This window comes from Leopardus geoffroyi, chromosome C2, assembly GCF_018350155.1.
Source record: "Leopardus geoffroyi isolate Oge1 chromosome C2, O.geoffroyi_Oge1_pat1.0, whole genome shotgun sequence".
Taxonomy (NCBI): Eukaryota; Metazoa; Chordata; class Mammalia; order Carnivora; family Felidae; genus Leopardus; species Leopardus geoffroyi.
The window spans coordinates 131,360,928-131,377,265 of record NC_059333.1 but is presented as its reverse complement, the minus strand read 5'-3'; the positions used below and the strand labels follow the sequence as shown (position 1 = coordinate 131,377,265).

Below are 16,338 nucleotides of genomic sequence, written 5' to 3'. Positions count from 1 at the left end.
GTTTCTGGATGTATCTGATAAATTGGCTAGGAGGGTGAAGGGTTTCATTTGAATGAGGGTTTTGGGCTTGAGGAGAAAGGCTTTTCCAGAAAATGTCAGAAGGGAAAGCTCAAGTTGGATGGCAGAGTGCCTGACCCTAAATAACTGACTTCAGGCTTAGAACAGAGGGGCTGGAGGGGGAAGCCAAAGACATTTCCAGCAGGGGGATGGGAAGCGTAGGCATTGGTGGTCTGCCTTAATAGTCCAGGTGACAGAGAGCTCTCCGTAGCATGGAGAGGAGGGGGTTCTTGTCATTTCCAAGGGGACCGCTGGGTTTCCGGGCACTAAGATTCTGGAGATTCCCTCCTGCTGGGGCAGCTCAAGTTCAGTTGCCAGGCCTGGGAGCGGTATTGCTGGCACCACACGCAGAGCAGAAGGCAAGGCCTCCGTGGCTAGCAGGGGCTGCGGGTGCTCCGCTCTTGAGCGGCCTCCACAAGCAGCATGGAACAAAAGAACACAGAGGACTGTCTGTGAGAACACACGTGACGCCCAGATGCAGCTGGAGGAGGCTCTGAAGAACCCCTCAGGGCCACTACCAGCACAGAGGGGACCTTTGTGTGACTCAGAGAAGGTGTTACTCTGGGCAACAGCAGCCCTACACGTGCAGGGTTTTGTGTACATTTTAAAGGTGTCTTTCCTTGAGTTAAAAATCATCCCAAATTAGGAAATGCCGAAAACCTGTTACAGAGCAATTTCTTAAGGCCGTGTCAGAGCATTGTCTAGTGGGCCTGCTTTGGGGTCGTCTGGGGACTGTGACACTGCTTGACTTACTGTTTGTTACTGACGGGAGCCCAAGGCTGTAAAGCTAGATGTTAACTTGCAGAAAACTGACAAGATTTCTGCCCAGTCAAGAAAGTAATCTAAAGATGATAATTATTATTTTTTAACCCTTTTGGTTATTAAGCAGTTTTGAATCCGCCTAGCAAACCTATGCCAAAATTGCCCGCCCCCGCCTCCGCCGTGACCATAATCAACTATTTTATACCCTCCTTTGAATAGCTTTGTTATCTTTCTGGTTCCCTCACTAAAGATTAAATCTTTCATGCTGTTTACTGTATATTTATAGAGGATTTAGGTCTCTATCATTTCAAAACTATACTTTTCCAAGGCAAACACAGGCGTCTCCGAGGGTCCGTGGCTTGACAAGGAGAACCCAGGCTGAATTTCAGCTTCTCTTTGCTACTTCAGCCTGGCACCCTTGGGAAGGGAACAGCCTGCCCAAAGGTGCATGCAGCCCTGTGCGCACAAGAGAGCCGAAATTATACGGACGGGGGCAAGTGCCAGTGAAACGCTGGCCACCACAGTTAGCACGACTCCTCATCTCTTACTTAAGTCACACGTCTTTCTCCAAAGAGCCAAGCTCTATGTATCCTGCATGTGAGATGGCCCGGCCCTGCAGGGACAGCTAGCATTGCTTCAGCCTAGACACTGGTGGCAAAATGTGGGAGTGGGCTTGCTTTGGTTCTGCTCTCCCACGGGAAGCCCCAGAGATATGCGTACGTGTTTGAAGTTCCTGAAGGGCACGAACTGGACGATGTCTCGAAGGACAGGCTCTCCCTTGGGTGACCTCAGAATGCCGTCGTCACCATCCAGCATCTGCATGTCGCTGAAGTCAGCGTTGCCCACCCCGACGATGATGACCGACATGGGGAGGTGGGAGGCGTGGACGATGGCCTCCCGGGTGTCGGCCATGTCTGTGATGACGCCGTCGGTGAGGATCAGCAGGATGAAGTATTGCTGCAATTGATTGGAGGCCAGGTGACCATGGGGATGGAGAGGTGGGGGAGACAAGGACAATACCAGTTATGTACCCAGGAGGCTTCTGTGCATACTGATCACTGCGCCAGTACTGACAGACTTTTATGGAGTCTGTCTTTTTATGGAGTCTTTTATTGAGTGTTACAGCCCTAACGACTTAAGGTTATGATGAATGGAACTTAAATGCAGGCATACGAATTGTGGGTTAATTCTAATAATCACCTTAGTGGCAGTTACAAAGCACAGGGTAGTGGACAGAGCAGCAGAGGGGAGTCAAGAGGGCCTCGCTTCAAAGACTCACTCTCTGAGTTCCTGGGAAAACTCCTTCCCTCTTCTGGGTCTAAGTCTCTTCATCTGTGAAGTGAGGAATGGGACTAGACCATTTATCCCATCCTCTTCAGCTGTGGGATTTTTCAGAGTCTATGAATGCAATGCCCCATACGATAGCGACTAGCTCCATGTGACTACCGAGCCCTTGAAGTGTGACTAGAGTAACAGGGGAACTGGAATTTTAATTTTATTTCATTTAAATGAATTTAAATTTAACTTTCAAAATGAAGACTCGATTCAGTTATTGGAAACCTCTGAAGGACATCTGGAACCACTCAGGTATGTGAATCTAGCTTCTCAACGATTAACATATAAAATCTAAAGAAAGATCAAGTATTTGTGGTGATGATTTAGCATCCAAATTAAGATGATGTAAGTAAATACACATGGATTTTGAAGACTGAGTACAAAGAAAGAATGCAAAATGTTTCATTAATAATTTTTTATACGGAACATATATTAAGATGAGAATATTTTGGTTATATTGGGTTTCGATAAAATGAATTCCCTAGATTCCTTTAACTTTTAAAAATGTGGCCACTAGAGAAATTAAAATTGCATATACGACTCCCATTACATTTCCAGTGGACAGCACTCGTCTAGAGCCTTGCTGGCGGAGGGTGAGGGCTGCAATCTCTTTCCCCAGAGGCCATGCACCATGGTCTACTTCGAGTGTGCTTGTGGGTGCTCAGCTCCTGTGGCTTCCTGCCTGCAGACTGGCTGGCCCCTTTCCACCTGCATAGGCTGGCAGGTGGCTCATCTGAGATGGAGACTGCCGAAGAGGCTCTGTACGCATCAGCACAGGGAGGGCTCAGGACGTGCTATGGGGTCTGGAGAAGGAAGACTATCAGAGGTCATCACTGCTGTGAGTGGCATCATGATAGCCTCTACTGGGAGATGAGAGAGAAGTAGGGCCCTGGCCTGCCACTCATGCCAATCTACTATAATTTTTGCAATGGGCCCAACATCTACAGGGAATAAATGTGGGATTATGAAGCCATTTCAAGTTGCCATATTTCAAAGAAGAAAGGCTGGATAGAATAGCCACATTCTGAAAACATTTGGTTTTGAGAATCCTACTTAAAAGGTTGCACACAGGCTGGTAGCATTAAAGGTTCCCACTTCTCTTTGTAAGTCTGAAAAAAACATTTTAGGTGAAATAACCTGTCAAAAGTGCAACTGGAGAGAATAGAAATTCACACTATGATGAAGACAGCCACATGTTCTACACGCTTTTCATATAGTTAAACGTAAAGACTATTTCTGTTCCATGTCCATTAATTAACTACCCATCCCTAGTTCTAGCTAACCGACCAATATACAAGTTCATTTCAGTTGTACATTTTCATTCATAGCCATGCTCTTTGAGTCTTATACAGTTACAAAAAAAGGTAGCCTGGGAGTTTGGAGGAAGATTTCAGTAGGATGACCGCATAGTACAGCTAGGAAGGTGCAGAGAACGGGCAGAAGGAGGCAACTTGGTGGTGGGAGATATGGGGAAGAGGTATAGAATACACCAGAATCATAAATCACCCTTTCCAGGGTATGCCTTGGAAGGCCAGGCAGATGCCACACCTGGATGGAGATTGCTTCTGACTCATAAACAGATGAGCCCTAGTCTTCCTTTCTCCACTTTCCCCAACTGCCACCTGACCTGATCTTTGTAGCCCCAAGGGATGGATCATCCTTACCTGCTCGATGTCTCCAGAAACAAAAACACCTGAGAGTCACACTACCACATCAAGAAACTTTAGAGTTGAAATGGTCTAGACATAGGGTTGGGAAAATATTTTCTGTAAAGGGACAATAACCAATAATTTAGTAATCTCTATCCAACAACCTAATCTTGCTAGCGTAATATGAGAACAGCAATTTCAATACTTAATATGAATGGGCATGGTTGTGTTCTTTTTTTAAAATTGTTTTAATGTTTATTTATTTTTGAGAGACAGAGAGAGAGAGAGAGACAGAGAGAGAGAGCAAGAGCGGAGGAGGAAAGATAGAGAGGGAGACACAGAATCCGAAGCAGGCTCCAGGTGCCGAGCTATCAGCACAGAGCCCGACGCAGGGCTCGAACTCACGAACCATGAGATCATGACCTGAGCTGAAGTTGGACGCTTAACCGACTGAGCCACCCAGGCGCCCCTGATAACATTTTACTGATGGAGTCCGAAGTTTTAAATGTCATATAATTTCCATGTGCCGTGAAATTATCATTCTTCTTTTGATTTTTTCAACCATTTAAAAATGTAAAAGCCCTTCTTAGCTTGTAAGCCATTGAAAAACGCACTGCAGAATGTAGTTTGTTGACTTTTCATCTAGAGCAGGGATTTTACTTTATTTTTTTTAAAGATTTTAATCTTTAAGTAAGCTCTACACCAAACTGGGACTTGAACTCAAAACCCCAAGGCCAAAAGGTGCATGCTCTACCAACTAAGCCAACCAGGAGCCCATAGAGTAGGGATTCTTAACCTGGGCCTGTGGACTGTTGAAAGATTTCAGATAGTCTGCGAACTTGGGGAAAATTACATTTTTATTTTCACTAACCTCTAACTGAAATTTATCATTATTTCAATTATTAATATAATTAGCAAATAAAATTAGTTTTAACTGCACTTGCAGCTTCATCACCAATAGAAATCACAGAATATTTTCCTGTTAAATTACAGTGACTGCAAATATCTTACTATATCATTTATATCAATACTACTTAGAAATTACAGAATTATTAGACTAGTTACTAGTTCGTATAATTTAATGTTAATAAAAGAAGCATTTTATTACTATATTTATCATGCTTCTTAGCTACATTTAAAAATGTTTTGTTGAATGCATTTCAATACTTTTGGTTTATTTATAATATATATTTTAATTTGTGCATTTAAAAGCATTTCTGAGAAGCAGTCCACGGGCTTCACCAGCTGTTAATGGTACTCCTGGAACAAAACAGGTCTAGAACCCCCACTCTGTGAAGATTGTCAGGATTTTAGAATCTGATCCTTCCAGGTTCAATCTAGCTAAAAGTAACAGGCTGCACATTGCCGGATCGAAATCCTGATGGAAATTTCCAATAAAGAAAGCAGTAGCAGTTACTTCCCAAGTCAGGCTAGGAAAATGCTCACAGATGAAACATTACAGTCTTTGAATGAACTGGGGTCTTTAGATAGGCGGGGATTTTTTTTTTTTATTCCTACAAGGGTTCCACAAAACCGAGAAGAAAATCTGACAGCCATAGATGCCCTGTACAACTTGCCCAAGAGGCTCAAGGTTAGGACCTTCAGCTATCAGTGATAACAAGGGGCCCTGGACCATACGCTGTTCAAAGAACAGGGAAAATCTCTGGGGAAAAACATCAGTGTTTCTGGCCTACAGGGTAAATTATCTGAGGTTGTGTGGATTAGATACTTCCTTCGCTGATTCCTGACATGTCCTTTCAAAGCAGACACGCCTGTCCTTGGGGGAGTGAGTCATGGCCAAAAACTCACACTGGCTTTAATCAGGCCCAAATCCAGACCCATGTCAGCCCTATTCTCTTTTTATTCTTGTGGGTCCTGGTTTGCTAGAGGGGCTGGGATCATTCAGTTTTTAAACTGGGCTGTAGGGAGCTCTGGGGATATCTTGTCTGCTCTTGGGGATAAAGGAAGTAAAGGCGAACAGACAAGTTTGAACCTCATTCCTTAGCCCAGATTTAGCAAGAATGGTCTATTTTCTTAAAATCCATTTTATATGTTGGACTTCTGACCAAGGTATCATTTGAAGAATTTGAGTTTGAAGTTCCGTGATTGAAAAAAAGTTAAACAAAAGAAAATGAAATACTGATCCTGTTGAAACCCTTATTTGTAAATCTTGTATCTGTGAGGATTCAGATTTTCTCCATGGCCTCTGTGGATTTGGCAAGATGGAGGTGCCGTTGACTCTGAGAAGTACAATTTTCAGAAGAATGTTGCGGAGGAAAGTCTGACTGGTATAGGCGGATCGAGATAGTGAGGTAGATTCTGCTTTTGCTTTAAAGGAGAGTGAAGTAAGGGACAGTAGCTAAAGGGTAAAGTGGTGTCAAGGGAGAGATTGTAATTCAAATAGAGATTATAGCCTGTTTTATTTGCTAATGGCAATAAGTCTTCAGTAGGAAGGGGAAATAGATGATAAGGAGAGAAGGGGAACATAACTGCTGGACCAATGTCCTTGGATAACTGAGAGGGGATGTGCTCCAGGACACAAGACAAGAGGTTGACTTCAGGTACCAGCATGGCCCTCCATCTATTCTAACATGAGGAAGGCTGAGAACCTGGGCACATAGGTTGGGTGAGTTCATGTCAGGAGATGAGGGAGTAGCATATAATCTTCTTCACGGAAATGCAGTATCTTGGACCCAGGATAAAACTAGAGAAAATTTCAGACATTGGCAATATTCTACTAAATTAAGAAAGCTAGAAAGGAAAGATATCGGTATCATTAAAAATGATATATAGAAAAGTTATTATGGTTATATTCAACTCTAAGATTTTAGGGGAGAAAAAACCAAACTCTTTTCAGCCTTATAGCCTTGGTTTACATTTCTCTTAAGAGAACCATGAACATGGGAATGCAAGCTGGTGCAGCCACTCTGGAAAACAGTATGGAGTTTCCTCAAAAAACTAAAAATAGAACTATCCTACGACCCAGCAATTGCACTACTAGGCATTTATCCAAGGGATACAGGTGTGCTGTTTCGAAGGGACACATGCACCCCCATGTTTATAGCAGCACTATCAACAATAGCAAAAGTATGGAAAGAGCCCAAATGTCCATCGATGGATGACTGGATAAAGAAAATGTGGTATACACACACACACACACACACACACACACACACACAATGGAGTATTACTCAGCAATCAAAAAGAATGAAATCTTGCCATTTGCAACTACGTGGATAGAACTGGACAGTATAATGCTAAGTGAAATTAGTCAGTCAGAGAAAGACAAAAATCATATTACTTCATTCATATGAGGACTTTAAGAGACAAAACATGAACGTAAGGGAAGGGAAACAAAAATAATATAAAAACAGGGAGGGGGACAAAACAGAAGAGACTCATAAATATGGAGAACAAACTGAGGGTTACTAGAGGGGTTGTGGGAGGGGGGATGGGCTAAATGGGTAAGGGGCACTAAGGAATCTACTCCTGAAATCATTGTTTCACTATATGCTAACTAATTTGGATGTAAATTAAAAAAAAAAAGAAAGAAAGAAAACCATGAACAGAATGTAAAATAAATCTTTGCCATGATGTTTTGTGTTGCTGCATCTGACCACCAGGGGACAGAATCATCCATTGTTTTACTTCTGTTTTGCTTTGCTTTCATCTGTAGTATGGGTCCATTGGAAAGCAAGCTTATTTTTGGACGATTTTTTTGCCCCAGGAGTATGAGATGAGTATGACCTGCCATGGAGTATAATAGCTTCCGTGTGGAGTGTCTCCTGGGTTCAGATAATGTTGCAGACATTTGAGATGTGTCATCTCTGAGCCTCACAATAACCCAGCAGAGTTGGGTATGATTATGTTCATTTTTCAGATGAGGAGACTGAAGGTGGGGGAGGGTGAAGGCACTTGTCCAAACTCATACAAGTAGAAATGTCTGGATTTATTGTCAGAGTGGGATGGGTGCTCTGGCCAATATCCGGGTGAGCGAACATCGTTTAGCAGGAGGACCAGCCCTCTCCTTACCGATGCCTCCTTGGTGTTAGTCTCTTCTGATGCTGACTTGGCGACCTTCTGAATGATGGGGGCGATGTTGGTGGGACCGTAGAGTTGGAGCTTGGGAAGGCAGCTCTGATAGGCTTCCACAACTCCTTGAATTCCTAAGGTGAAATTGGTAAAGATCAGTAGCACTTCGGTATCTCCTTAAATCTATGTGTAATCAAACACATGCAGAAATAAAACATTAAATTGCCCCAATAGTCCTTTTCAATGTCACATTTATGTCCTTAAGGTAAAAAGGAAAACACCACATCACCGGTGGTGTTGCCCACACTCCTGATGAAATCATTCTCTTTAAAGGCTCAAGTCAAAAGCAACCTTTTCCACAAACATTTCCCTAATATCCCACTTTACACAAAAGATTTCATTAGATCTTCACAGCACAATGAAATAGATGTTACACCCCTTTTATAGGTGATGAGACTGAGGCTCGGGGAGGCTAAATGATCTGCCTCAGGTCACAAAGCAAGTGAATCATAGTCTCAGGATTCAAGCCTGGGTCTTGCCTGGCTCTCTCTAAAGGCTGTGCTCTCAGCCACTAGGCAAGTCAGCTTTAATGTTTCTCTAGATTTCACACCACCTGCTGACTCTAGTCTATATCACCCTCGGCCACCCGTAGGAGTCATGTGTACATCGTGTCATCATCATTATTTAATGGAATATGTTGAGGGATTTCTAGCTGGAAATAATGGAACACTGACCAAATCCTTTGAGAAGGCTCTTTCTGGCACAAAACCATAAAGCTTCTTGTTTGAAGTCACTGAGGCCATATCCTTTGCCAACATGCTGAAAGTGTCAAATGATTTCCGTGTTTCCCCCTCTCTTTATTCCTTTATACAGGAGGAAGTTGTGAAAAATAAATCCCTAATGAAAACTTGGAAAGCAGAAAGAGGGGTAGCGTATCACTGCCCATTGGATAAATTTCTCCCCCATGTTTCTTTGGCAGAGAAATCCAGAAATTACTATCAATATTCTTGCTGTAAGCTTAAGACCTCTTCTGCATTCTGTCTTTAAAAAAATTTTTTTAAATGTTTATTTGAGAGAGAGAGAGAGAGAGAGAGAGAGAGAATGAGAATGAGTGGGGGAGGGGCAGAAAGAGGGGGAGACACAGAATCCGATGTAGGCTCTGCACTGTTAGTGCATAACCTGATGCGGGGCTTGAACTCATGGACCATGAGATCATGACCTGAGCCAAAGTCAGATGCTTAACCAACTGAGCCACCCAAGCACCCCTGCATTCTGTCTTTTATGGCTATTTTTCTGCTCTGTTATTATGGCTCTCTGTTGCCTTTGGAGTAGTAAGTTTATTTGGATAGAGAAAGTCTAGCTGTCTGCTGTGGACAGATGACTGTGGATAACTGACACACTGTATCAGAGCAGAGAGACAAAAATAGGAAAGGTACACACGGAAGGGATGTGAGACCTTGGCTATCTTTTATGTGTGATTTACCTGCACATTCTGGGTTGTCTTCATTAAAGTTGATTGCGAAGTCGTGAGAGACCTAGACACCAATTAAAATTTAAAAAAGGAAGAAAGGAGAATTACAACTTTAATCCAGTAAGGAGGCACTGGGGCTTAGAGTTTGCAAACAAATGCCCATTACATTCATTATGTGTTAAGCAGCAGGAACCATTTTAAGCCTTTACACAATCAATCTGAGATGGAGGGTGAATTCTAAGCTCCCCGTGGAGTTGAGGTGACAGGAAGATTTTCTAGAATCAGATAAATGCTGGCAGGAGGGGAGAATAAGGCATATAAAAGGAATTGAAGAAAAGATTTCAGAAAAATGTAACTCCAAATAGCTTCCAGATAGAACTGGCCATAGGCTGGAGGCTTAGATTTGGCTGAACTCTATTTGGACCCTCAATAACCCAAGCTGTCTGCTCAACATGGTGATGGTTATAAAGGCTCCAGCTAAGCTGTTGACATTTACGAATCATTCTAACATTATATGCAGAAATATAGGGCCAGAGGATTTTCAGATATATACAGGTAAAATGGACTCTATTCCTGGAAAAGTAATAAAGTAATATACTTTTTAAGCTTCCAGCACAAATTCCTCTACCTGGCAAGACCAGGTAGGACCATAAGGTCGAATAAAATATTGTTTACTTTTTTTGTTTCTAAAACCTGATAAAACAAGAGGGATGTTTTGGCATCTGGACATTTTTATTGGATCATTTGGAATTATATAGAGGCTTGCATTTCAAAGGCTATTTCCAAGCATTGACTCTATTAGGTGCTAGAAAATAGGTCACTGTGTGAAAAGACCCCTCTTTTCTTAGTGTTCATGCTAGCCCACATTTCTTTGCCCTGAGAACTTCCAGGAAGTCAGCTGACTTCTAACCATCTTACCTGCTTTACTTACCTTAAGTCTTTCTCAGGCCTCCAGAGCCTGCTTTGCCTGCCTAGCTGAAAGTTTTGGGAAATGAATGTCCCTGGCGAGTAGCCCTTAATCACTCGCTGGATGACAGGATATGGTATGTCAATACCCCAGCTCCCTTTATCTCTTGGGATCTGTGTGCACTCTACGTTGTCTTCCTGGAGGCCCCAGAAGAATTCAGCTCTGGCTACCCCAGTGGTAACTGGCTTGTTAGCATACCCTATGTTGACTTCTCCCCATTTTCCCACCCTCTGTTGAGCTTTCCTCCACCTCTCAAATAAACAACTTGCATCCAAATCCTTGTCTCAAGATCTATTCCCAGGAAAGTGCAAACTAAGACACAGGCGCTTGTGGCTCAGTTTCAAGACAAACTCTGAGATTTTATCCTAAAGAAGTAAATTGTGATGACCTTGTAAACTCTCTGGGGGCACCTGGCTGATTGAGACCACCAGTGCCTATTAGAGCAGAGGGGAAATTAGGCACGGCAAAGGGGCATTTGCATGGCTTTGTGAGAGCACAGATGAGGATATGTGAAGGATGCCTGTTGAGACAGCATCCCCATCTGAAGGGGATTGCATCTCTTCAGCTCTGCTAATTCTTGCGTGTGAAATCTCTTAATCTCAGTGTTGTCAGTTCTTTTAGTTTTTCCAGAGAAGCCAGAAATCTGATATTTTACATGAAATTGCTTAATTCTTAAAAAAAATTTTTTTTTAAACGTTTATTTATTTTTGAGAGACAGAGAGAGAGCATGAGCGGGAAAGAAGTAGAGAGAGAGGGAGACACAGAATCGGAAACAGGCTCCAGGCTCTGAGCTGTCAGCACAGAGCCTGATGTGGGGCTCGAACTCATGAACTGTGACATCGTGACCTGAGCCGAAGTCGGACACTTAACCGACCGAGTCACCTAGGCACCCCTGAAATTGGTTAATTCTTAAAAAAAATTTGTGTCAAATATAATACATTTGTGGCCTGAATAATGTCTACAGGCCACCAGTCAGCAACTCCCAGTCTATGTTCTTCCTCTCCATGTGCTCCATTTCCAACAAAAGCTTCTAGAAATCTGTAGCCATGCCCAGCAGGGAAGACAGTATGAGGCATAAGGCAAACAAGAAAGAAGACAGGTCAGGGAGACATGCCACTCCATCCAGGGCTCACTTCAGCAGTATCGGGGAGATGGATTCCCTTTTTACAAAAAGGACACAGAAGGGGAAGGCCCTTGGTGTGACAGCTCTGGTGTGGGAGCAAACGTCAGCATTTTCCTCCTGCCTTAAGACTCAATCGGTAAAAGAGAAACTGATGACTGAGCAGTATTGCTTCCACTTGGCTTGCAGCTCAGAGGAATTGATGAGTTCGAAGCAGGAACCTTGCTGTCTCTCCAAGGCCCTTCCTCCTGTGGGAGCAGAGTTCTCTCTGGAGAGCGTCCCATGGGGGCATCTGGTATACCACAGCACAATGCCTCAGCTCCACTGCAGTGCAAATCTCTCTGCACAACCTTTGTCTTCTGTGTTCATGAGAAATCGGTATCAAATAGGACTCCAGTGTTTACACGGGAAGCTTTCAGCTCCCCAATACTCTAAACCAGAGTGCTTCTCCTTCAGGACTTCTCTGTATCTCTCTGCCACACAAGCCTGGTGCTCAGAGACTTGGCCTAAGGGATTCTGCAGAAATCCTCGTCATGGACTTTCACAGTTGGCACTGTGATCAATAGGATCTTTCTATAGAGGACACCTGCGTAGATAGGTTCCGAGACAGTGGAGACCAACTTCCTGAGCGTCTTCTCAGTTTCTGACCATACCTACAGGAAGCTCAACAATGGGACTCTTCCTGTGCCCCTCTGGGAAGACTCATCCAGAATACCAGGAGATTGTTTCATCAAAAGGCTCCAAGGGGCTAATTTCACTAGTTCTGAAGACCATTTCTGAGTTTTGGGGCTCTACTTACATATTTTTATCAAGGGCCAAAAGAGTGAATTCCTATGAGGGAAACCCAAGTTATTCTTTTTACACCAGAGGATCTATACTCACTCACCGTGTACTCTGGGGGTATCCTGGCACCGAATCCAAAGGCCGGGAACATTTTGTCACTGGAAAAAAAAATAAGTTGCTTCATTTGTTCACCCAATGAGGAAGAAAAACATGAACCTGTGTTACCTTGCTGGGACATTTTACTCTGCCAAATGCTGACTCATGCTCTTGATTATCTGTGGTAACAGGGGATAGTGGCAGCGTGGATAATTAAAATCAAGAAGGAATCCCAAAGTTCATTACAGTCATTAGTCTGCAATTTCTTCCCATAACTTTTTGCTAGATTTGATACTGAGGAATAATGGTCCAGGATTTCCTCACCTCCCCAAGCCTACTTTTGTGTCTTTGAAAAGTGATCATGAATTAGGTAACTCCAATGGTTGACTGTGTACAGGAAGCTTAGAAGGCTGGCTAATTGACAGAGCTTGGTTCCATCTACAGGACTCAGTTTGCCCATTATTTTATTTCATACAAACAAGGATAAATTATTTACATGTCTTTTCATGTCTTCTGAATGCAAAGGGATGCTGTTTTTTGGTATTAATATCTTTACATCTGCCACTGCCTCTCTGTCCCAAACTGCCCCTTGCCCCTCTCTTCAGCATAATACTTGCCACAGAGTGTGTGCTCCATAAATATTTAATGAAAAGATAGCCCATGAATTGAATCATGGCTTGGTTTCTCTTAGGCATATTGAAATTTCTCTCTTTAATTTATTCATTCACATATGTTATACCTTACCTCGTACTTTACTGTACTAGAGGTGAAATGATGGGGAGAAGAATTAACCTTAACTGGCACATCCAATCTGCCGGGTATGATGCTAGGCAATGTACATGTTTGTTTTAATTCTCACACTCCCCTTGAATTTCCACCTACTTATTATTCCTATTTACAGATGAATAAACCGAGTCTCAGAAAAGCTAAGAAAGTGGCCTAAGGTGTTTACCAGGGAGGATCGTATGATTCTAAAGCCCGTGCCTTTTCTGTCGTCCCATTATACTTTAATGATTATATATAGCATTAAATGTGATTTCCTTCTGGCACTTCCTTCTGGCACTAACTGATCCCCTGACCAGACAACAGGTAAGACTCTCTTTAGGCAAATTTTGTGGGGTTCTGGAGTATTGCTGTCAGCAAAGGAATGTTCTTCTCATGCCATCTACCTTTTACTTTTCCATTAAATATACCACCGAGATTTGTTCTTGGAACAATTCCTACATTTCTCAGTTCTTTGCAGAGTTAGTCAAGGAGAAAAGGAAACTCATTAGGGCTCACTGTCCCTGAATGGCTCCGTCAATAAGAGGGGACCCCCCCTCCCCACAAGGCTGACAGAGAAGTCAAAGTACCAAAGCCAGATCTTCACCCACCACCAACTGACAGATTTAGAGGTCATTAGTAGCCAATGATGGCTTTGATAAAACTTCACCAAAATGAGCCAATTTGAGCAAGGTTGGGTAGGAGATATGAGGAAGCCAGCATTCTTTGAAATTAGTCAAATTCTCCAGAAAATCACCAGCTCTCCCTTTTCCTCACTGTTGTGTAGATATGGGCTTTGTGGTGCACTGCATCTAGCAGGTAGCAGAAAAGGTATTAATACTGATAAATAGAAAAACACAACAGCTTATAAAGGATCAGCCACAGCTCTGAGAAAAAACATACTTCTGGTCCTTGGAAATACTGAAATACTTTGCCACAGTAATTCCCCTCCCCCCCCCCCCCCCACTTAACCAAGACAAGGGCAGGCAGCTGTGAGAGGGAATCTATGAGGGAGATTTCAGAGGCCCTTTCAGGGTAAGTAGGTATGGAAGAAAAGTTTCTGGGTTGGAGAAGGGGTCCTGGTTCTTCCAACCCAGAGATAGCTCCGAAAAGTCAAAACAGAAACCTAGAAGGTTCCATACCTTTTATTTTTTTCTTTGAGGAGTTCGGGAAGGGTGAGATCTAATATTCCATCCATTTCTAATCACCAAACCAATGTTCCAGCCTTAAGGATATTCTTTTTATACCTTCCAAGCCACCCTGGGGATTTGAGGTTTGCTGAGCATGATGCACTGTTATGTAATTGAGTTTTAAGAGCAGGGAGGCAGGGAAAATGCCTCACTTACAAGAAGAATAATTAATAACCCAGGAGGGCATCAATTCTCTGAAGTTAGCCACCATGAAGTCTCTAACTAACAAACATACCAAAGAAAAACTTTCAAGCATAAGCACAATAGATTTACACTTCCATTCTTCCTGATTAAAAAATAAAACTAGTCAGAGAGGAGTCTTATGCAAGAGGCAAGAGAAGGCAGGTTGAGCACACAAGCAAGCATCCATATGCCAGCACTTCAAAGAACTTGAGATTGGAGTAAAGGGCACTCAGCACTGAGTAAAGGGGCCACTCTGCAACTACTAGGAATATGATTGGTGGAATCTGTGAACTTGGAAAACTCATGAGCATGTTACCACATTGCTATTGGCAATATTTCTTATTACCGGAATAGAACAGCATAAAATACAATAAAAGAGCCCATGGTCTTCAGTGGTAATGAGCATGGAGTCCTGAACTTCTTAGGGAATGACTGATGGTTAAAGGATCTCCAGATGGAAGATTTATTTTCAAACACCATTTTAACCCTCCAGTTAGGGAAGACTTTGAGACAAAGCAAGAGAGTAATAAAAATAAAGACAAATGACCTCATCCATAAGGAAACAGAGACCGACTCAAGGCAAACTGGCATTTCAGAACACCTAGACACTTAATTAAGACTGTTCTCTAAGGCAGTGGTCTTAACACTGGGGTACATGGAAATGCAATGCCCTTCTGGGGATAGTAGGGCATGATTTTATTTATTTTTTAAGGAAATCAATATTCAGTTCCTCTGCTCCTATGTAGTCTCTGCTGAAATTGATCTTCTGGGAACAGGTGTAATAGAAAGACCTGCTCTCCATTCACACCTTTCCCTTTCACAATTATCCTTCTCCTTACCCATTATGAATCTTAACCACAATGGTGCATTGTTCCTTAGTGTAAAAACTCTGCAGCAGAAAATAAGGGAATGAGGAAACAAATCCTTTTGCAAGTTGGGCAGTTGCCAATTTTTGCTTTAAAAAGTTGTAGAAAGTGCTTATATCAGCTGGTAGATCATTAAAAATACATTGTGGTGATAAACCATTATGTGATTTTTTTCATGTATAACTTAGAGTTGAAAGAAATGAGTAAAACTGCTAGTCAAACTCTTTCCATTACCATGTACTTATTTATAAGAACAGGTTTTCTTAGTATTTATATTGGTAAAAAAAATTGGAATAGGATTGAAAGTAGACTCTTCCGTTTTAGTAATGGATAGCATTCATCTACAAATTGTAAACTAATTAGGGAAAACCCCTCACTATTTGTTTCATTAAAAGTTTTCATTTTTTATGGGCAATAATTAAATACTGAAATTTCCAATACATTTGTTCTTTTGGTCAATTATGCACTAATAATGATTGTAATAAAAACTCAAACAGAAGATTTTAAAAAATACTTTAAACCTTTTCAACACAGAACATTTTAGAAACTAGATATTTTAAAATTTATATTTGTATTTTTATTATAGAAATGTATGATACAGTGACCAATAAAAGAATTTTGAACCCAAATTTTAATGATACATTAGGATGAAATTCTATGGGGAGGGGAGTGAAAATACAAGTTCATGAAAAAAAGAAATAATTAAAATTCTCAACTCCAACTAAAGAGCTTGTTCATGCATTTTTAAAATGGATGATGGATCATATAGCTATGGCATTTACATTCTACTGGATGCATTCACAAGAGTTATGTAAGAGTTTTATTTTTAAATGTTCATATTTACAATACACTAGAATTTCCATTCTTTGCCATTATTTAAACTCATAATGGAAAACATTAGATGTCAATGTAAATGTAAAAATGTGTGAGGTTACACATTTTTATAAAATCATTTTTAGGGGTACATGCTCAAAACTAAAAATTAAAGGTCATTGGTCCAAAATGTCCTTCAGATCTGACACCATAATCCTTTTTCCTTTTGTGTTCAGTTTATTTTTAAACCTA

The 16,338-nt window shown here is 41.8% G+C and overlaps 1 protein-coding gene across 3 annotated transcripts in view; it reads right to left on the bottom strand.

Annotated features, from left to right (window-relative positions):
* The window catches only part of CPNE4 (copine 4), a 495,629-nt gene that overhangs the window by 6,031 nt on the left and 473,260 nt on the right, over nt 1-16,338 (bottom strand). For all 3 annotated transcript variants that reach the window (XM_045503637.1, XM_045503636.1, XM_045503638.1), the window contains 4 exons: nt 12,280-12,334; nt 9,319-9,370; nt 7,836-7,969; nt 1,540-1,776 (listed from right to left, as the gene is read on the bottom strand). In XM_045503637.1, coding sequence (XP_045359593.1) covers nt 1,540-1,776; nt 7,836-7,969; nt 9,319-9,370; nt 12,280-12,334 — 478 coding nt within the window. The remainder of the gene's footprint in view (nt 1-1,539; nt 1,777-7,835; nt 7,970-9,318; nt 9,371-12,279; nt 12,335-16,338) is intronic.